A 21,696-nucleotide genomic window follows, 5' to 3' on the forward strand; every position below is an offset into this window, starting at 1 on the left:
GCAAAGTCCCCAACATGTTTGTGGTGACCAGCATGGCCCTGGCGAGGGTGAGATGTGACCCTTCCCCAGGGAGGCCGGCACTGGGAGTGGGAGGCAGAACAGGGGCCAGGGCTGCATGTGACTTTCGTGGGGTCTTGGTGCTTTTGCCTTCATGGGCCCTTCCTCCATTAAAACATATTAAAGATTATATTTGCAAATGCTTTATTCTCTTCTTTAATAAAAAATGCACCAGTATTCTAAAAGCAGAAATGGCCCGACCCCTGTGCTGTCTGTGCGTCTCACACACCCGCCTCCAACACTTAGCTTTGGGGAGAGAGGGCTTCCTGAACCCCATCCCCGCACGACTGGCAGCTAGGAGCTCTGATAGGAGGCCTCGGAAGCTGCGTGTTCACCGAGTGCCAGCTATGCGGGTCACGTGCCGGGCAGGGCACCCCATGCTGGGTGCACCTTCCCTGTTGGACAGATTTTGCAGCTCCCAACCCACACCTGCCAACAGCTTCGACTTCAGAAACCAAAGCAAAGGCTCCCGAATCTTTGGGGGCTCAGTTTCTCACTGCCTTCGCCACATTTGAGTTCCACATAGAAAATTCTGCGGGCTCTGTGGGTCCCTATCCCACGGGGAAACGCTCCCATAACCTTCCCTCGGAGGTCAACTCAGGGAGCTCCCCACTGCACCCCTTCCCTTCCTGAAGGAGCCAGGGGCAACCTCCCTTGGGTCCTGGAGGTGAGGACGGTGTGGTGTGGGGAGTCCACAATAGGCCCCAAATTGGTGTGACTGCTTTTTAACCCAACTGCCCAGCATGCAAAGGCTGTCCGTTTTCCTGTCTCTGTGACCTGCCCCCGGTGGGGTGAGAGCACCTTGTGGGTGAGACACCAGAGCAGTTGCACTGAGGGGCAAAGGAAGCGGTGACTTCTACCCAGCCACCCGTCCGTCGCCTTCAAATTCCCCTCTGGAAATATTTCTCCTGCCTCTTCTTCCTTCCCGTCACCATTTGATCCTTACTGGGCCGCCTCCCCAGGGTCTCCCTCCTCCCAGACTGACAACCTTCCCCGAGACCAAACTGGTCCCCCTTCCCATGATCCCAGGAAACAGACCTGCCTGCCCGCCCTGCACACCCTGAGCTGAAACCTCGCGGTGTTCGCAGGCAACTAGGCAGAGAAGGAAGCGGCTTCCAGGAAGGGGCAGCTTTGCCCACCCATGCCAAGGGATGGCTCAGTGCTGCCTGCCCAGCCGCTCAGGGGAGAAGGGAAGGTGTGGAATACAGCTAGTCAGATGACTTCCCACCCGTGCTGTAGGGGAAAAAAGATAAAAGCCATCAGCTCTCTGAAAGTAAAAGGAAATTCCTTCAAAAAACCTGTACACACTTAGCATGCCTTAGTAGCAGCTAATTCTTGTTGCCTGCTGACAGGCAGCTATAAAATCTATTTTTACTGAAGGGGATCCTGAGGCTTAGAGGTTAAGTTAGTAGTTCAAAGGTACATAGAAATATTTGAACCCAGACCTGACCCAATCCCACTATGTGATACTGAGCATTCCCTACTTCCATGTAATGTTGAGGGGTTTAAATAAATATATTGATTTCAGAGAGGAAGGGAAAGAGAGAAACATCGATGAGAGAGAAACATTGATCGGCTGCCTCCTGCACGCCCCCAAACTACTTGGGCTAATGTTGAGTTTTAAGAGCCAATTTGGGTGATACCCCAACTCACAGGCCATAGAGAAGGGCGGGTGCCTGAAGCAGTCTCAGCCTCTGGAGGACCGAGGAGGGAAGGCAGGCTGGCTCCGCCTTCAGTGCCCACCTTTTAGAGAGCAGGTGGCACCTCTCACCTGTTCTTCCCAGAAGGGCCTCTATTCTGGATGGTTCACCGCAGCACCACGGGAAAGGAGCCTGGCAGCTGCTCTCCATCCCAGGGTAACGTCTCATCCTCTCCCCCCCTCCTCCCCCAGAATCCAGGGCACCAGATGGCCTGAGCAGGCTGTGTTTATTTGGGGCCGTGGAAATCTGCAGCTTCCTTTTCCTATCCTTCTGGGTCAGGCACAGGGCTGGAGTCCAGCCGCAAAGCAATGCCACAGAACGGTGCTGACTTTGTTATTCATAATCCCAGAGCCTGGACCTGGCTTTGCTCCCCTGAGAGGCTTATTGCAGTCACCATGGAGACGCCTGGGTTCCCTCTGAGGTCTTGGGACTAAGACAGGGAGGGATCCAGGAGACTCCCTTCCAACCTGGAGCCCAAAAGGCACATGTGATTGCCATTCTCTTCCTAGTTTGGGTTGACAAAGCGAGTGCTTGGGGGAGGGGTGGGGGGGGGGTCAGTTTATTCCCTCCTAAAGACTTGGCCTGTATCAGTAAAGCTAAGATGGTAAAACCTTGATTTGATGACGATCTCCTGTTTGAAACAGCCAACATCCCCAGGGACATATTTTTCTAGGTAATTATGCTTTTCCTAAAAATAGCACTCATTAAGAAACAACCACTAGCCCTGACCGGTTTGGCTCAGTGGATAGAGCGTCGGCCTGGGGACTGAAGGGTCCCGGGTTCGATTCCGGTCAAGGGCATGTACCTTGGTTGCGGGCACATCTCCAGTAGGGGGTGTGCAAGAGGCAGCTGGTCTATGTTCCTCCCTCATCGATGTGTCTAACTCTCTATCCCTCTCCCTTCCTCTCTGTAAAAATCAATAAAATATATTAAAAAAAAAAAAAAAGAAACAACCACTAATATGACCAATAATCACTAACATTCATTCGGCTCTGTTTTCACTGACCACACTGCCTCTCAACAAAGTAACTCAGCCAACATTTAGCTGTTTCCAAACACTGCTTGCTCTACTTTGAACCTTTCTTGGAATTAGAACTCAATATTGGAGTTCATGCTTTAGCAGCCCTGTAAAAGGGTCCTGCTTGGCCTGCCTGGCTGTCTGAATCTCTACCTACCTCCTCAGCCTCCCTTTATCCCCTGGCTGGGAGAAACTGCCATCACACCCACAAAACTGCTGGTTCCCCCACAAAGGCCGTGGGGCGGGCGTGGTCCACTTTTTACAACACTTCCTTCTCCACCTGCCTGCCTCTCCCCATCTGGTATTTGTGCTTCCAGCTTTCACATTTGCTCCGCGGGTTCCTGCTTCCAGGCTGCCTGGGAACGAGCCTGGCGTTACTAAAACTCAGCTCCAGCGGAAATCAGCTCACACACACATGCCCGAGGAATCCGTCCTCGCAATGCTTACTGAGCGCCTGGCATGTGCCGGGCGCCGGGCGCCGGAGCTCCAGCAGTGAGCCAGTGCTTCCTGGAGCTTATTGCATTCCGGCTGGGAGACAGGCAGTAAACTAGAAAAAGAAGTCAAGCAGGGTAAAAGGGGATGGAGATGAACTAGGTCAGACAGGGCAGGCCTCACAGGTGGGGGGAGAGCGGCCCAGGAGGGGACAGACGCTGAAAGGGAGAGAGGTGGTGTTTCTGGGGAACACGGATCTGGGGGTTCTTTCGCCACGAGGCTCCCCTTAAAAGCTCTCTGTCTGGCCAACGTCTTCCCTACCGCCAAGCCCCCGGAGGCAGCTCTAACAGGCGCCGCGGGAGAGCCACGCCAGGAGCCCTGCTCGCCGCCTCCCCATCCCGAGGGCGCTAAAAGTCGCGCGGAACCAAAGTCCAGCGGGAAACACGATCTAGCGGACCGCGGAGGGGAGCGCCCACCGGAAGCAGCCCGGAGACTCGAACATGGCGGTCGCCCGGTGCCTGCGCTGGGGCCTGAGCCGAGCCAGGGCCTGGCTGCCCCCACCGCCCCCGCACTGCCCCCGCCGGGATCTGCACAAGCAGGTAGTCGGCACCGAATTCCAGAGCATCTACAGCCTGGACAAGCTCTACCCGGAGTCGCGGGGCTCGGACACCGCGTGGAGGGTCCCGGTGAGCCGGGTGGGCCAGACGGAAGGGGCGTGTCCGCGCCGCTGCTGGGTGACGTCAGAAAGCCGGGGCCCTATTGGCCGCGCGCGCCGATAATCGAAGGGGCCGCAGCGGAAGGGAGCTGGTTGCCCGGGCAACCGAGAGGGGCCACTGGGCGGGGCTAGGCGCCCGAGGAGGTCGTTGAGAGCGCGCAGGATGTGCTAATTACACGACCACCCTCTTTTCCTCGTTAGTTCCCCCACCTGCAGGCAGATTCTTGTCCCAGGGAAACTGTGGGCGATCTGGCCCTGCAGAGCGGACAATAAAGGCAGGAGGCTGACCAGGTGATTGCTCCCTTCTGGAGTCTTTTGGAAAGTTACACTGTCCTTAGCCTCTAGCAACCCCAGCACCCCTAGGAAACTGGGGATGCATGTCACAGCAGCCCACCGTGTGCAGGCTCCGGACCGGCTCGGGCCGAGAGAGAGGACCCCGCCAATTCTGTTGGGTTTCCACCTACAGGACAGGAAGAGAACGTTCGTTGATTCACTCACTCATTCAGCCGACTTCTGCTGAGAGCCAGCTTCGTGCACTGCGCCAGGCACGGGGATAGAGTAGTAAACAAAACACAAAGACCCTAATGTTTGTGGGGCTTGAATTGTAATGGAGGGAGACCGCAGTAGGTGAAATAAGTACAGAGTATGTGAGGTGGTGCTTTCCTTTGGAGAAACTAAGGCCTGGAAGAGGAGTGCTCAGGTAGGGGCGGTGTTGCAGTTGTCAGTAGGATGGTCTGGGAAGGCCCTTGAGAAGGTGACATCTGAGTAAGGACCTGGAAGAGGCAAGGCAGTGAGCCCAGAGAATAGAGGGGAGACGGGCATCCCTGTGGAGCGAACAGCAGGGGTAGCCACCTTAAAGCAGTCAGCATGCCCTGCTTGTTCAAGGAACAGCACGCAGGCCAGCGTGGGGACCTATTGGAGGACTGAGGCAGAGGAGTGGGATGATCCCTCCGAGGAGCGAGGCCTCCGATGGTGCCGGACACTAGCTGAGGTCCGTCACCTCCATTTTCCTGGAGGAGTGTTTCTGAGGCGGTGCCTCTTGCGCCTGAGGAAGCTGCTCTGTCCTCTGCTGTGATTTGCCTGGGAACCAGAAAGTAGTTGTATTCCATGCGTGTTGTGGCTTTCCATCATTTCTTTGGTTGCCCTGGACCAGTTAGGAGGCACCCAGCAGGTGATGTGTATTTGACACGGTGTGCATTACATTACAGGATGACGCGAAGCAAGCCAACAGTGACATTCCTCTAGGTGAGTAATTTGGTTTTATAAATAAAATCAGCCCGGCTGGTGTGGCTCAGTGGTTGAGTGTCGACCTATGAACCAGGAGGCAGCTGATCAATGATTCTTTCTCATCCTTGATGTTTCTCTCTCCCTCTCCCTTCCTCTCTGAAATCAATAATCCATATTTTTAAAAAATAAATAAATTAAATCAGCCATTTCCCACCCCTTAGACAGTCCTTCCAGACCTCTCCAGCATCGTTTAGAATAGCAAAAGGAAGATGGCACAGCCCCCTGGAGTGCTGTGCGGTGCGCAGCACGAACAGAGAGCTCTTGATGTTCTTGTGACATGGAATAATCTTTACAATAGATGAGTTGGTCATCATTTGAAGAAAGTAAGATGCAGAAGAATATGTATAAGCTACGTTTGTGTCTTACATACAGGGTGCCCCCCAAAACGATACACATACGTTTTTTGATAGCTCAATTGATGTTTCTTTTCAGATTTAACCCATTGGAATTAATAATTATTCAAAGTGTGTATACATTTTGGGGGATACCCTACATATCTGAGATATATATGTTTCTATTATGAACTTAGATCTGAAAGGATGTACAAGAAATTGGGCAGGAGGGCTGCCTTGGGGAGTGGAGAGGAAAGGACAACCTCATGGGCCCTTCTCCCTTGAACCATTTGCCCATCAAACATCAGAGCTGTGCACCCATCAAGCATAAGGCCTGACAGAGTGGCCTGGGAAGAAACAGCCAGCCCTTTTCCGGTTCAGAGAGTTTGTGCCGTCCACAGGCACGGGAAGGAAGAGTATCAGAGGTGCCCTTGCTCAGGGTGACACTGGAACAGAGAGGCCAGGTGACAGGCGACACAAGGGAGAGGACACCCTGTGGCCGATCTGATAGCTTGCATCTGAGCCCTGAGGTGTGCACAGCCTGGAGGAGGCAGAAAGCCTATCATCAGCACAGGAGGCTCCGAAGCCGCCATGACGGTCATCACCTGGGTCATCATTTTACATCCTCTGCTGTCTGTGTGGCCTTGGGAAAGTCCCTTGACTTCAGTTTTGACATCTAATCTCTTCCTCTACTGACCTGAATGTTAGCTTTATATAGATGAGCTTTTGAGAGAGAAGTGTGAGAGTTTGCCAGGAGGTAATCACTTCTTTGGTGTGTGTTGTTTCATAGATCGCTTGACAATATCTTATTGTCGGAGCAGCGGGCCTGGAGGCCAGAACGTCAACAAAGGTACCGGGAGCCTTGTCGTGTTCTTTCACTTTAAAACTTAGTTAGAAGACGGACTTGAGGATTCTGTGTTTACATTCATGGGGAATAAAGGGCATTTTTTTAGCAGAAGCTTAAATACCGCCAGTTTATAATAATCCTCTTTATTCTTTTGAATGCGGTCCGATTCTCAGCCTCTCAGCTGTGGGTTGTAGGACTAGGATTGGCTTGTGAGTTAAACAAAGGAAACCAGTGTGAGTTGGCAGCCAGCTCCCAGCACAGGTTCCCTTCATTCTTGTGGAGCCCATCCCCCCACTCACAGAGCCTGAGAAACTATAAGGGAAGCAGTGGGCGTTTCGTGCCTGGAAGTTACTTTTGTCCCAAAGTGCCTCGCTGTCTTTGCAGGCTCACTCCATGGCAGCTTGGGATAAGTTGGCGCAGGATGGGACATCCTGGTTGGGTTTCTCGCCTCCCTTTCAGGATGGTCACCAGGCGTCACCCAGGTGCCGAGCCGACCTGGAGCCTCGGTGACCTGTGCTCCCTGTCCCTTTCTTCCCAGTGAATTCCAAGGCTGAAGTCAGGTTCCATTTGGCTACCGCCGACTGGATCGCAGAGCCGGTGCGCCAGAAGATGGCCATCATGGTAACACCGGCCCCTTCCTTTTTCTTCATGTCTCAGCCGCTTCTAATCCTTCACTTGGTAGAACTTGGGTTTTGCCTTTGCTTCTTGCAGTATAAAAACAAGATCAACAAGCTGGGAGAGCTGATACTCACCTCTGAATGCAGCCGCTACCAGCTCCGAAATCTGGCAGATTGCCTGCAGAAAATTCGAGACATGATCGCCGAAGCCAGCCAGACGCCCAAGGAGCCATCCAAAGAAGATGCTGTACTCCAGAGAATCAGGTACCAGGAAACGCCCCAAACTTCTTCCCACGGAGTCCTGAGGGGCGGCACCGGCAAAGAAGGGGGGCAGGGCCAAGCCCCGGACCTCCCAGCAAATATGTGGAAAAGTGGGGGATGGGAGCGTTCCTGACCCCGGGTGGGGGCTTGGAGCTGGTGCCTGCTGCTTTAGCTGCTCTGCTCCCCTCTGAGCTGCCAGCTCCTCTCACCGCTGTGAGAGGCACTGACTGGGCATCTGGGCCTAATTGGGGTCTTTTTGTTCGTTTTGTTTACAGGATAGAAAACATGAATCGGGAAAGGCTGAGGAAGAAGAGAATAAATTCTGCCATAAAGGCGAGCAGGAGGGTAGATATGGACTGAAATCACCCTCCAGAGCGCAGAGGCCCCCCGCAGGACGCCAGGCAGCCGGCGGGAGCTCGCGTGCTGCCAGGAGACGGCCTCGCTGTTTGCGGCTTTAATGCCCGTCTCTAACATTGGAGCCGTCGGATTGTTCGTTCAGAATGAGGGTGGCAGGCGCTGGTGTCAAAGGTCTTTACACCATGTTGTCACACCTCACTTATCCACTTCCTGTATCAGTTGCAATAAAATTCTAAATGCAGGGGCTTCCCTTCCTCGGTGCCTCAGGACAGAGTCCCTACCCTTCCTGGGTTGAAATCTGCCTACAGGTTCCTGATGCACTGACTGCAGTCACAGCCCAGGGGCCAGGAGTGAGCTTGGCGTCTGCCCTCCAGGAACACACGGTCAGGCAGAGGCTGAGACAGGGGTGGCCCTCTGAGCTGGGCGTGGAAAGGGGCAGATTTAATCAGTAGGAAGGCGCGCAGCACATGCCCGTTGAAGGGAACAGTAGGGATAAAACCACAGAAAAGGCTGGGGCGGAGGAGACGGGGCAGGAGCCATGTGAGTGGCGCATCCGTGCGGGGGATCGGGGAGGTAAGTCTGGAGAGGGAGACAGGCTCACTGTGGAGATTCTCAAATCAGGTTAAGCGGTTTCGAGTTTAAGAAACGTGTGTAAGGGAACCACTTGAGTGGGAAGGAAGGTCATGTGTCAGGTGCTGTCACAGGCTGCGGGTTGTGGGCAGGAAAAGTGAACTGGACAGGGTTTTGCAGTCCTATGGGTGTGGGAGCACCGAGGCCAGCCTGACAGCAGCAGATCACGGTGGCATGGATGAGTTCCATAGACTGTTCTGCTATTTTGATCTAATTCACTCATTGGACAAATACAGCATTGCGATGCCCTCAATGCAAGATGATGAACAGAGCACTGTGTACACTTTATGTGAGCAGGGACCCCATTCATGTGAGTGTAAACAGAGCGGGGAAATCTTCAATACGTGACTTAGAAAATACAGACGATGTGGAAGACATGGTCCCAGCCCTCAAGGGATGGAGAGCCTCGTGGGGAGCAAGGACGGGCAACATTCATGAGTTCATGAGGCTCTGTGAGGTCCCAGGGAATCAGCGATGAACAGTCTTTCTCAGAGATTGGACATTCCATCGGTTGAAAAGAAAAGTGGAATCCTGTACGGTAACATGGCCTAAAGCGTGATAAGTAACATGAGAAAGGTCTAAACATACTGTGGGCTGTGGGCAGCAGAGGAACAATTAGTTCTGGCTGGAAGGCCAGAGAAGTATTTGCCTGAAGGATAGGAGGGGCTGGCCTTGCCAGCAAGCGAAGAGCTTGGCACCTGGAGGCTGCAGTGTGTCCAGGGAACTAGCTCACTGAGAGGATGGGCTCCGAGGCCAGCCTCCCCTGGTCAGTCCCTGCCCTCCACCCTCCACCCCGCCCCCCAGCTGTGGGCTTCATTTCTCTGTCTGGAAACTAGGGATGATGTTATCACTGCCGACCTCCTCAGGTTGTGGGACTTTGGTGAATAAATAAGTGGTTAATGGCACTGAGTATGTACTGGGGGAACTGTGATTAATAGCCCAGCTTGGCTGGGGCCCAGGGGTGAGGGGCTGTGGGAGACAATCTGGCACATTGAGTGGGAGCCAGGTCTGGAAAGCCTTACAGGGACAGTTAAACATTGAGACTCCCCCACGGAGGCTGTCGGGGGAGAAGGAATCTGACCGTGAATGGAGGAGAAAAGACCGCAGGGAAGTGAGCCCAGGTGGGTGGACTGACCCACATGAGCAGTCAGGGACTCATCCTGGAACTAGGGCAGTGACAACAGGAGGGAGAGAGAATAGATGCAGAAGGATTATGGGGACAGAAAAGTCCACAGGGAATGGGAGCAGGTGTGTGACTGGTGCTGCTGCGCATGAAACAGGAACGTTACAAAGGGAGCAGGCGTGGTGAGGCTGACTGTGGGGCCTGAGGAGGAATGCCAGGTAGTGATGCCCAGGAGAGGGGATGGCGCCCTGGAGCTGGGGAGTGAGGCTGCAGCTGGGAGATGCAGGATGGAGGGGGACAAGTAGAGTCGGAAATGGCTGGGAGCGGTTGAGGATGAAGCAAGGCAAACCCCAGGGAGGCTGGTCAGATGGTGGCAGTGGGAAGCCAGAGGAGGCATCCTGTGGGTTGCCCCTGAGCAAAGTGCTGGACTCCTGAGGACCTCAGCCATTGGTGGTGTGAAAGGCCCTGGAATAGCATTCAAGATGAGGCGGGAAGGACGGGGACAGAGAAACAGAACAGGCTGGGGATGCAGAGTAGAGCACAGGGTTAGGACCCACTCCTTTAAAAAGTTGAGGGCAAAAGAATGAAGGTGGGTGAATTTCACAGACACAATGTTGAGCAAAAGAGGCCAGGCTACCAGAGTGTGATTCTATGTATATGTAGTTCAAAACAAGGCGAAACTGCTTTATGGTGATGAAAGCCGAGAAAATACTGGGGGGAGATGGTGATTGGGGGGGAGGGAGCTTTCTGGGATGCTGGGAATGTTCTGTATCTCATCAGGCTGTGGCCTGTGAGCTGTACACTTTGCCACATGCATGTTACACCTCAACAAACAGACAAATTGATGGACTTAAATGAGGGCAGGAGCCTGGAGCCATTGGGTTAAACCCTTCTTGCTGATGTGGAAGGAAGGAGATCGGTTTCCGCAGACTCCGCCCCTTGGAGAGAGAAACAGAAGAACGTGTCCAAGTTCTCTGGGCCCTCAACTGCGGAGGAAGGGGAGGCAGGTGTCAACCAGGCATGACAGGAATGCATGGCCCTTGGCTGAAGCTTCTGCGTGGCCCCTTTCAGATGCGCACGGATTCTAACCGGATTGTCAACGTTTGTAAGGTTTAACAATGCGCCTCTTCTTTATTTGTACTACTTTCTGGCTAAAGCTTTAAAGGAATAAAATATTAGGGCGAAGTATCTATTTGGCTGATATGTTTGTCTTCTGTGCAGTATGCCTTTGTATATCACATGTACATTATGAATACATACCCATATTTCTATTACGTGGAAGGACGTGTTCCTCCTGGTCGTCCCTGCCTCGTGATGGTGAAGATGTCCAGTGTTTGTTTCATGATTGAGGCTGTTCTGCTCTCGTGAACTTCCTACACCCCTTTTCCCTAAAAGTCCTGGGTTTTCTGTCGGTTCCGTAGAGGGGCGGACGTAATAGCTCGAACCTTAGTCTTCACCGGCCATGCTCTGGGTGTTCCTGCAGCTCCAGCCCCACGTGCTGCCCCGTGCGGTGGCTGGAGGTTGGTCAGCTCACCTCCCAGGGTAGCGTCTTACTGGTCCATTGTGAGCTCCGGAAGCCTATCCAAGCGCTTCCCCGATTCGGGGTCCCTCAGTAAACGCGTGCCCCATTAATTTTTGCCTGAAATACCCGCAGTCCGATTAACTACTAAGGGGAGAAATACGGAGGCTGTAACCTACAGGCCCCAGTGGCCTAATGGATAAGGCACTGGCCTCCTAAGCCAGGGATTGTGGGTTCGAGTCCCACCTGGGGTACAGCCATATTTTTGACACTGAAAAATTCTCTCCACTGCAGCTCAATCTTATTAAAAAAAAAAACCCGAGTGCACGGGACCGAAACACCCAAAGGTTCCCCAAAGCAAAGCACCCAACAGCGACACTCCCCACCCCCCTACTTTTCTACACTTCACAGCCGAAGCTAGAGAGCAGGACTTGTCCTGTAGGTGCAGGGTTTTCCCAGGACCCACCAGGACCGCGAGGGTATGAAGGGGGCGAAGGCAACAATGAGCTGGGGGCGGGGAGCCGCGTAGACACACCCTGATCGAAAAAGCGAGGGGGCTGTGAGAGAGCGGGCAGGGCTCCAGAGGCCGCGCGGCCCCAACCACGTGGAATGGAGCCCCTGGTTGCCTGTGTGCAGCGCGGCAGGGTCCGCACATTTGCGAATCAAAAGTTACCTGTAGCAGGTGGCCACGTGCACCACCCCAGGTGGGACTCGAACCCACAATCCCTGGCTTAGGAGGCCAGTGCCTTATCCATTAGGCCACTGGGGCGAGACAAAACATCTTATCCACGTGGTCCATGGTAAAGCTCAACAACACGTGCACAAACTACGTTTTTTTGTCGGGCCGGCGGCCGGAGCGTGTATCCCTAGACCCGAACTTAGTACAAGTAGCAGAAAGCCAACTAGACAACCAGAGGGTACACCCGCCGGGCTACGCGGAAAGCTAAAGAGTAAGACGAAAAGATTGGGAGGTACCAGCTGAGACCTAAGGGCGCCCGGCGGCGCGCAGGTCCAAGGAGATGAGCGAGGTCCCCGGAAGGCGAGCGTCTGCGGGCCAAGGGACTAGGAGAGGGGAAAGGAGGGAGGCCAGTACGATGCCGATCGGGATTGCTATGCCCCCAGCCACGAGCCACCGCCACCGCCCGCCCCCTCTGCAAAAAAAAAAAAACAGCCGACCACGAAGGGACTCGAACCCTCAATCTTCTGATCCGAAGTCAGACGCCTTATCCGTTAGGCCACGCGGTCCTCGTGCTGGGCGGGAAGCAATGTGATATTCAGGTGTAACTTCCTCGCAGGTGGCAGCGGCAGCGGCAGCTCAGGCGACTAGTGCCGGGGAACAGTGCCGGTGCTGGGGTACAGGCTGCATGAAAGGCGGGGCCAGGATGCAGTCTATGCAGCCAACGTCTATGCGGTGCGTCCTTATATCCCTCAAGAAGCATCACCATGGAACTCAGCCTTTACAGGGCATGTGTGGTACAGCGAGTAAAATGTCTGACCCTGGCTCAGGAGGTGGAAGGTTCTAGTCTTCTCCTAAGGAGAGATCAGCACACTGTGTTACACCTCAAACCTTAACCTTTTCCCTTGGACCTCTGCAGTCTTCCAACCCACTCTCGGTTCTGGACTGCAATCCCACGGAGCGATAACCTTGATTTTTTGCAACCCGGAGCTTCCGGGATGACGTCATCACGCAGCTTAAACCCGTCACAGTCAAAAGGCAAATAATCGCGCGCCGCCTGCGTAGTGCCCCAGTGGCCTAATGGATAAGGCACTGGCCTCCTAAGCCAGGGATTGTGGGTTCGAGTCCCATCTGGGGTGAGGTAATTAACCACTGACTAAATATTTTTCTAGACCCCAAATAAGGTAAAAACAAACAAAAAAAAACCTTGCCGTCTATTTTGTCTTTTTTTTTTAATAGCCTTTTCTGTATGTGTTGCACAGGGGAGCCTCGGTAGCAATTATCTTACTCTTTTTAAAAAGTGTATATTTTTTTTATTGATTTCAGAAAGGGAGAGATAGAAACATCAATGACGAGAATCATTGATGGGCTGCCTCCTGCACGCCCCACACTGGGGATCGAGCTGGCAACCCTGGCATGTGCCCTGACCGGGAGTCAAACCACGACCTGGTTCATAGGTCCACACCACGCCTGCTGGGCTTACCCTTTCTTTTTGATCAAGCTGCACTGTGCACTTTGAAGGGTATGATCAAGCTGTACTGCACTTTGGGGCCCTACTTCCTGTTGCCTCTATGAGTTGGTATCCACTCATCTGGTGAAAGGAGTGTGTTCTGTGAGAGACCATCACTGACTGTAAAGTTAATAGGCAAAACCCTTAGCCCCTAGTCTCTCCCTGCCTCCCATTGGGTGAAAATGCTGCCCAATTCTATGCCAAAGATTCTGCTGTGGGCTGTTCCCATGGAGATGGCACCCACAGTTCTGTGCAGGAAAAAAGATGGCACTCAAATCCTCTGATCCCAGGAGCGTTTAAAAAGGGGCTATTAGCTCTAGCTGGTTTGGCTCAGTGGATAGTGTTGGCCTGTGGACTGAAGGGTCCTGGGTTCGATCCTGGTTGAGGACACATGCCCAGGTTGTGGGCTTGATCCCCAGCTGATCAATGATTCACATCATTGATGTTTCTCTCTCCCCCTCCCCTCCTTTCTGAAATCAATAAGATATAAAAATACATTAATAAAAAGGGACTATTGAATATGTACATTTATGATTTTCATACTTTCCTGTACACGTGTGTATCCTTTAGAAAAAAAATTTTTTTAAACTACAAATCTGGCCAGAGATGATTTTTTTTTTTAAACCTTGAGGCCCATAGCTCCTGAGTATAGCTGGGCTTTCAAGGTTGAATATCTCACATTATGTGCTGTGTTGTTTGAGATTTTCAAAAGTCCTTGACTCAAAAAAGTTTAAAAACCAGTTTCTTGTACTTTTGTAAAAGAAACAACACACGAACAAAACAAAGAATTAGAAATACAGAATTCTACTCTCTTCTCCAGGGTCATCCAGAATTCTTGTCTCTACTCCAAACCAGTCACCAAGTGTCATGGATGCTACGTTAAGGCATCCCTCTGGCTCCCAAGCCTGGCCACAGAACTGCAGCACCGGGGCTCCTCTGCACTATGAGAGACACTGATCTTTTCCTGTTTCAGGCTTCAGTTCTCCCTGAAACCATCCTCTAGGCCAGGGGTGGGCAAACTTTTTGACTCGAGGGCCACAATGGGTTCTTAAACTGGACCGGAGGGCCAGAACAAAAGCATGGATGGAGTGTTTGTGTGAACTAATATAAATTCAAAGTAAACATCATTACATAAAAGGGTACGGTCTTTTTTTTTTTTTTAGTTTTATTCATTTCAAACAGGCCGCGGCTGCTCTAGGCTCTGCCTCCAAGAAGCTTACATTCTAGTGAGAGAGAGGACAGTAGAAGACAATTCAAAATAGAGGGCAATGAGAAACTACTGAGTACAATGGGGCCTTGACTTACGAGTGTCCCGACTAACAAGTTTTTTGAGATACCAGCTGTCTCTCCGCTGATTTTTTGCATTGAGTTGATAGAGTAATTTGAGTTAACGAGCTCCTTAACAAGCTTGGTCTCAGAACAAATTAAACTCATAAGTCAAGGCCCCACTGTAGTCAGATAAGGCCTCTGGGTAGAGAATAGCAAACTTATCATTGGCAATGTTGTCACCTTCAAAGGACTTTATATATATATATTTATGTTTTTATTAATTTTAGAGAGCGAGGAAGGGAGAGAGAAACTTCAATGTGAGAAACACTGATCAGCTGCCTCTTGCAAGCCCCGTCCTGGGGATGAACCTGCAACCCCAGCATGTGCCAATCCAGCCACGACTTCAAAGGCCTTATTTAATGTCTTGGCTGATGCACTACCTACCTCATAGGGTTGTTTTGAGGAGAAGTGAGATATTTATCTAAAGTGATTAGAACAATTCTTAGAACATAGTATATGCTTTGTAAGTCATGATCATTTACTAATATACTAGTTGGCCCTATTATCCGAGGTTCATGTGATAACCTCCTAGGCTAGATGTGAACCCTGAAGGCTCACATTTCTTCTCTTTCATTTACAATGAATTCATATTAAGGCTCCTCTAAATCCCAAGCACAGTGCTAAGCCCTGGGGAATAGAAATATGACTAAGGTATAGTGCTGGCACTCAACAGAGTCTTCTGGAATCCTCTAGATCTTTATCTTCTGGGATTAAGAGCATATCCTGACCATTAGACAACCGAACCCACATACACCTATAGGCTCACCTTTCCATTTTAACAAAAAGCCCACTTCCAGGGAGGTCACCTCAGAGTTGTAACTATCTCAACTGCAAAGGAGCAGACACACGCAGCACCATCTGATTATTTTTAATGTCCAGAGTTTAAAATACAAGGAGCAGAGCTTCCTCTCAGACTTAAGTTTATAAACTCTCAATTGGCTTGTGAGGCCAGTAGGGATACTTCTTTTTGTCTAATTTGGTTTCCGGGAAGACTTCATTCAAATCCTCAATGGTCATCTGGTCAAATGGAATTATGTTCCTTATCTTCTCCAGCTGAAAGGAGGGGAAACATGTTAAGGTCAGCAGGGCTGCAGAGATGCAAAAAAGGAACCCAAGGCAGGTTTCTGCCATTCGGTGGAAGAGAGGAAACATATCCCAAAGGCCAAAGGCCATCCTTACCTCTTTCTCGTATTGCTCAATCCTGGTCTTTGAGAGAGACACAAACTCAGCACAACTTTTCACCTTTAAAAGAAGAGAGACATTCTGTTTTGGATCCAAGTTAAAGTGTCCTGACCCTGAGGCTCCCAAGGTCTCAGAAGGCCTGGAGCCAGACCACTGCTGCTTTCTCACTCTCTACGGAGAATCTGTAGCTGCCATGACTACTGGGGGAAGCTGCTTTGGGAGGCAAACTACAGCAGCTTATGATGGCGGGACCAGGGTTCTTCAGCAAGCGACTCGTCTAGGCAACCTGCAAAACGCCCATGTTTAGGTGCTGGGTGCGCAAGGGTCAGGACAAGCTGCCTGACCACCTAGCCAGACTGCTCCTTGGCGGAGCCACCTGCACTCCACTTGGTCTTCAGGACTTCCAAGCACACTGGGTCATTTCCCACCCAATTCCAACTCCTTAATTGTTTGTATCAGCTTTTTAAAAAAATTATTATTGTAACAGCTTCATTGAGGTATAACTGACATACAACAAAATGCACATATTTAAAGAACCCACTCGATCAGTTATGACATATGTATCCACCTGTGACACCATCACCACAATCAAGAGAGAGGACAAACTGATCAGCCCCCTCTTTCCAATTACCAGGCAACTTCCGAGGTTGCATTTTCTAGAGTTTTATTTTATTCCTCCTTTTAGTTCACGCTACTTCAACCTAATGACTAAGAGTCATCAGGAGTTAAGAGCATTTTGGAATAAAAGAGTCTCAACTACTTACATCTTCTTTTTCTTCAGCATCCACCAGGGCAGTGTACTTATCCTCTGGCACAGGAACCTTCAGGGCACTAAACTATAAACACAGGCACAGGGAGCTGTTGTTAATACACCCAGGAGCTCCAAGCTGCTAATCCTTAGAGATCACCTAAGAACACATTCTCCATCCCAAGAAAAAGCCAGGATGAATCTAGGGTGTTGGAGTGGAAAGAACATTAGATGGGGAAAGGGATCTCAGGTTCTTCTCAATCCTGTCACTAACTAACCGGAGACCTTGGACAATTCTTTACTACAATGACCTTTAGTTTCTTCATCTGAAAAGGACGGTTGAACTGGATGACCTCAAAAATGGCCTCTTATCCCTGGCCTGGTAATAGCTCAGTTGGTTAAAGCGTCATGCCAATATGCCAAGGTTGTGGGTTCAACCCCCGGTCAGGGCACATACAAGAATCAGCCAATGAATGCAGAAATAAGTGAAACAACAAATCAATGGTTCTCCCTACAAAAAAAAAAAAAAAAACAAAAAAAACAAAAAAAAACGGAGGGGGGAATCTCTTAGAAGCTTAAGAAATAGCTAAGTGAAACCCTATCGGACTTGGTGGAACTAATGTTTGCATAATGGAGATGGTCTCCCTAGAACAGTGGTTCTCAACCTGGACTGCACATTAGAATCACCTGGGAATCTTTTTAAAATCCTGATTTCTGGGCCTCATCCTCTGGAAATTCTGTTTCTTTGTTATGGAGTGGGGCCACAACATTAGTAACAAAGAAACAGAATTTCTGGAGGATGAGGCCCAGAAATCAGGATTTTAAAAAGATTCCCAGGTGATTCTAATGTGCAGCCAAGGTTGAGAACCACTGCCCTAGAAGATGGCTTAGTGTAACAGCCCCCCCGCACTCAGCACTGCACCTGGCACAGAGTAGGCCCTTGATAAGTTAACAAGAAATTACAGCTTGTAAATTACAGTAAAAAAAAATAAAAATAATAAAAGCAGGGTAGAGAAAGGAGGAAAACAGGGGAAGGATAGAAAAGATATCAGTTTATTCCAAAGGAGACAGGTGGGGGACCAAGAAATAATTGAGGAGAGGAGTGGAAATGTGTAACTTGACAGCCCTCTGGCTCCTTGAGTAAGGCTATCCTGTACTGTTTCTTTGGACAAAAACCATTTGAATAAACAGACCCCGAATTATCTGCATGCATTTACCATTTAACTCTACTAATGTGAGACCTTTGGCCACACCCACCTCACCTGAGCTTCCTTTGGGATCTGAGTGCTAACACCACCCTCTTTCCTTGCTGTCATCCCGAGTGTGTAATTATCTGCCGTCCCCGCTCTTCCCACAAGCCGCGTTACAAGACCAGTGCTTTAGTTGCCTGAAGCCTCACCTTCTTCTCAAAGTCATCGACTAAGCCGGCCTTCGCCACGTTGGCCTTGTAGTAAGCCCAGTCGATAGCAGGTGGTTTCTCAGGGAGAGTAGCCAACCTGCTCACACGGAAAAACAAAAGTTATGGTTGTTCTATGAACAACAGAAAATTCACACAGTAATTTCCCTGCTCCTTATTCCTACGGCCTGGATGCACCATCACACTTTTCTCTAGGTGGGAAAGCATAGGGATGCAAAAAAAAAGTTACTTTCATTTGGAAAATACATGGATTTCTTTATACTTTTCAGAAGAGCACCAGAAAGTCATATGTAGCTCCAAATCACTGTTTCGTTTCCACATTCAATGGCAAGTCAAAAAACTCCCTCTCAGAAAGGGACTGACCCGGAGAGAACCAAGATGAAGGCGTAGATAACTGCCTGTGCTTGCCACCTCCCATAACCGAAGTAAAATACAGAACCATCATTCAGAACTGCCTGAAAGCTGGCTGAATGGAAGTCTTACAGCTAGAGAAGTAAAGAAGACACACTGAGACAGCCTCGCTGTGTCCCTCAAGGTAAGCAACAAAACCAGCCTCAGGCGCAGCTGCACTGAGTAACGACCCTGTGCCCTGGTGCCCGCCAGTCAATCAGTGGAGCCCACAACCCTGACAGGACACACCTGGGAAGCTGCTGAATATTCCATTAGGATCCTCCCCTAAAATCTCCACCCTTAAAACCCTCAGGATGGAGGACCCAGTGCCTCTCCAGGGAGCAAGCCTGTGCCTTTCCCCTGCCCCCTTCCCCTCCAGCCCCGCCCCAGGCACCTTACCGTTAGCCTCCTCGCTCCCAAGCTCCCAGGGCCCTTCCTTTACCTCTGGAACTTGTTTCCTAAGCCCATTTCTTCTAGGAATTACTTCTTCTACCTCCAGGATTTACCAAACTGTTTGTTCTCTTCAAAAAAAAAAAAAAAGGAAAGAAAAGGGACTGACCTGGAGGTGAGGGTCTCATTCCAGGATTTCAGGGTGTTAGCAACGGCCTTCTGGTTTCGGGGTATGATCTCCCCAAAAGCTACCCAGTCAATGGTTTTTAGAGCAAGTTTTCGCCCAGCCATCTTGAAATCCTGGAAAATAAAACAGGTCAGATCAAAACTGGGCTCTTGGAGAGAATCCTAGAGAGGCCATCTTGGCAACATTTAAGTCTTTCAGAAACGGATCCTCCGAGTGCTTGGTGGACGTACTTATAAAGAAATCAGGATGACAGAGTGAGAAAAGGACAGCGTAGCTCTTCAAATTCAAGGTGTGCAACCTGACATGTAAATACATTCTCTTCCCCCTAAATGCTCCTCCCGCTGTTCTCCAACTCCTAACTCTCCCTTAAAACCCCAGTTCTCCAGTGTTTGTTTTCCACGTACCTTTGGAAATATTGAAGTAATACTTATGCCTTGCATTAAAGTTAAAAATGTAATTTAAATGCATTTCCACTCAAACTGTGTTTTATTCACTGACTCTCCAGTGCACAGAGCAGACACATACCCAAGTTCCCACAAAGGCTTAGACAGAGCAGGCTCTAGACCAGAATTCCCGCACCTGGAAAGTGAGGGTGTCATCAGCCCTGCTTACCTCAGAAAGCTGTTGCATCAAGTGAAATCGTGCACATCAACTTGCTCTACAGTTTTCTACAAACTTAAGAGGCTCTCTATGCCCTCCCTATCAGATCGGCCATGTCTGCCCTTCTTACTCCTGCCTGATGTGTGCCCGGCAGCACCAGCACACACTCTGAGCATACTGGCAACACCCTAAATATATATATGAATGTGAGACAAGAAGGAAAATGATTACAGCCTTTTTGTTTTTAATAATTCTTTATTGTCGAAAGTATGACGTATGTCTCCCTTTTCCCCCCACTGGCCCCCTCCAGCCCACCCCCGCCCCCGACCCCAGGCCCGCACCGCCCAGTTGTCTGTGGCCATGGGCCATGCATATACGCACACAAGGTTCTTGGTTGATTACTGCGCACCCACCACCGCCATTTTTTAAATAATAAGACAGAATAGAGTAAAATAGTCCACTTAAACGAAATAAGATCAGTGTCAGACATCAGGAGAAAGACTGAAATGTCCAAGGTCTACCAGCGGTTCTCAACCTGTGGGTCGCCACCCCTTTGGCGGTCGAACGACCCTTTCACATGGGTCGCCTAAGACCATCCTGCATATCAGATATTTATATGACGATTCGTAACAGTAGCAACATTACAGTTATGAAGTAGCAACGAAAATACTTTTATGGTTGGGTCACAACATGAGGAACTGTATTTAAAGGGCCAGAAGGTGGAGAACCACTGGATGGGGTGGAGCACAGGGAGGTGGTCGTCAATCTGCCCCAGGATCTTAAAAAGAAACGTGCCCAACACCTGCCGCTTCCTTTCCTTCCCACTCAGGACAGCCTGCTTCCTGGAATGGAGGTGAGGGCAGGGGATTTTGAAGATGCCAGAAGAACAGCTTCCTTAAGGAGACCTTTCCCAGCACCCGGAGCAGGGAGGCTCCGTCAGTGAAGGGGTTTTTGTCTTTGACTTATTGGGGAACCCCCAGCGCCTAGAACAGATCGTGCACAGGAAGTGCTCTGTGAGGATCTGCTGAGCGGGTAAACGAACCCCGCACCGGAGGGGCTCTGACCCGCCCGCAGCTCGAAAGCCGGAACCCTCGGGAGGGAGGGGCGGACGCATCAAGCTGCATTACTATCTTCAGGTGACGCTGCTCCAGCCCCCAAACCGGACCTCTACCGTCAGCCGATCCGGGGCGCACGGGACGCGAGCGGGGCTGTGGAAGCGCCTAAGTTAAAGGTGACCAGGTCGCCGCCGGGCCCCTGCGACCTCTCGCGAGCAGAGCGGCACCAGCTACACCCGGGCACCCTTCCAGCGAGGCACCCGGGGCGCCTGGCGTCCTGGGCAGGATTGCGACAAGGAGCGGCGCGGTTTGCAGGCGAAAGAGCAGAGGAACCCCCTGGGATCGGACCCAACGTCCCAACCCTACTCACCTTCACCGACCCCGGCGGCCGACGGTCCACAGCGCAAGTAACGGAAGTGGGTCACCGGAAAGGCTTCCCTCAGCCAACCACTCACCCAAAGGGGCGGGCCTTGCCGCACAGGTTAGCCAATAGGGATTAAGGTTCCTTCCGGAAGTCCCGCCTACAAGGGCGGACACAGCGCCTCCACTGTGCGGATCCCCGGGTGCTGGTTGGGGGCGCTCTCGTCCCTCTCCCCGGCCCCACCCCCGCCGATGGGCCGGCCCGGTTCTCCCTGCCGCGAGATGGGCCGGCCCGGCGGCGCGCGGGCAGTGGCGGCGGCGGCGGCCCAAGATGGCGGAGCTGCAACTGGACCCGGCGATGGCCGGGCTGGGAGGGGGTGGTGGGAGTGGGCTGGGCCGACGGGGGGCGGCCCGGGCCGCGGACCTCCCAGCCCTCGCCCCGCTGGCCCCACGTCCCGCGGGCACAGCCGCCCGCCCGCCGCCGCCGCGCAGCCACTCGAGCCGGGTCCCGGACCGCCCGATCGGGCAGGGGGCGCCGGCGCGGCCCGCTGGGTCCGGCTGAACGTGGGCGGCACCTACTTCGTGACCACCCGACAGACCCTGGGCCGGGAGCCCAAGTCCTTCCTCTGCCGCCTCTGCTGCCAGGAAGACCCGGAGCTGGACTCGGACAAGGTGCGCCCCGCCCTCGGGCGCGCCCCCGGCCTTCAGACCCCCCGGTTCCTCCTAGGCTGGACCCCAGATCCCTGTGACACGCTCCTCCAGGCGGGCTCCTCGGGCCTGGACGCGCGAGTCACAGGGATCTGGGGTCCAGCCTAGGAGGAACCGGGGGGTCTGAAGGCCGGGGGCGCGCCCGAGGGCGGGGCGCACCTTGTCCGAGTCCAGCTCGAGGTTCTTCCTGGCAGCAGAGGCGACAGAGGAAAGTACTTGGCGCTTCCGGCCAAGGGATCTGTAGGGTGC

The 21,696-nt window shown here is 51.9% G+C and overlaps 3 protein-coding genes and 4 non-coding genes across 8 annotated transcripts in view; 4 read left to right on the plus strand and 3 right to left on the minus strand.

The window, feature by feature from the left end:
• The first annotated feature begins 3,665 nt into the window (after positions 1–3,665).
• MRPL58 (mitochondrial ribosomal protein L58) lies at positions 3,666–7,869 on the plus strand. Of its 2 annotated transcripts, none has more exons than XM_023744772.1 (6): positions 3,666–3,806; positions 5,131–5,167; positions 6,332–6,391; positions 6,927–7,009; positions 7,100–7,269; positions 7,542–7,869. In XM_023744772.1, the coding sequence occupies exons 1-6, from the start codon at positions 3,708–3,710 to the stop codon at positions 7,624–7,626; spliced, it is 534 nt and encodes a 177-aa protein (XP_023600540.1). In that variant the 5' UTR covers positions 3,666–3,707; the 3' UTR covers positions 7,627–7,869. The 2 variants fall into 2 exon arrangements, with proteins under 2 accessions (XP_023600540.1, XP_006103469.1); XM_006103407.3 differs by having other exon boundaries at positions 3,675–3,893.
• A 3,207-nt stretch (positions 7,870–11,076) lies between these two features.
• TRNAR-CCU lies at positions 11,077–11,149 on the plus strand. The gene has a single exon. It is a non-coding gene; the product is annotated as a tRNA-Arg (tRNA).
• A 442-nt stretch (positions 11,150–11,591) lies between these two features.
• TRNAR-CCU lies at positions 11,592–11,664 on the minus strand. Its single transcript has one exon. It is a non-coding gene; the product is annotated as a tRNA-Arg (tRNA).
• A 403-nt stretch (positions 11,665–12,067) lies between these two features.
• On the minus strand, positions 12,068–12,140 carry TRNAR-UCG. Its single transcript has one exon. It is a non-coding gene; the product is annotated as a tRNA-Arg (tRNA).
• A 497-nt stretch (positions 12,141–12,637) lies between these two features.
• Positions 12,638–12,710, plus strand: TRNAR-CCU. Its single transcript has one exon. It is a non-coding gene; the product is annotated as a tRNA-Arg (tRNA).
• A 2,552-nt stretch (positions 12,711–15,262) lies between these two features.
• Positions 15,263–20,956, minus strand: ATP5PD (ATP synthase peripheral stalk subunit d). Its single transcript, XM_006103408.3, has 6 exons — positions 20,750–20,956; positions 18,707–18,837; positions 17,740–17,836; positions 16,357–16,428; positions 15,590–15,652; positions 15,263–15,463 (listed from the first exon to the last, which is right to left on the minus strand). Exons 2-6 carry the CDS (start codon positions 18,826–18,828, stop codon positions 15,332–15,334), a joined length of 486 nt encoding a protein of 161 aa, XP_006103470.1. The 5' UTR covers positions 18,829–18,837; positions 20,750–20,956; the 3' UTR covers positions 15,263–15,331.
• A 99-nt stretch (positions 20,957–21,055) lies between these two features.
• Positions 21,056–21,696, plus strand: part of KCTD2 (potassium channel tetramerization domain containing 2) — an 11,929-nt gene continuing 11,288 nt past the window's right edge. Inside the window, 2 exon segments of the mRNA XM_006103410.3 lie at positions 21,056–21,136; positions 21,139–21,411. Coding sequence (XP_006103472.1) covers positions 21,071–21,136; positions 21,139–21,411 — 339 coding nt within the window. The 5' untranslated portion in view covers positions 21,056–21,070.

The sequence above is a fragment of the Myotis lucifugus genome, unplaced genomic scaffold, assembly GCF_000147115.1.
Source record: "Myotis lucifugus unplaced genomic scaffold, Myoluc2.0 scaffold_485, whole genome shotgun sequence".
Classification (NCBI taxonomy): Eukaryota; Metazoa; Chordata; class Mammalia; order Chiroptera; family Vespertilionidae; genus Myotis; species Myotis lucifugus.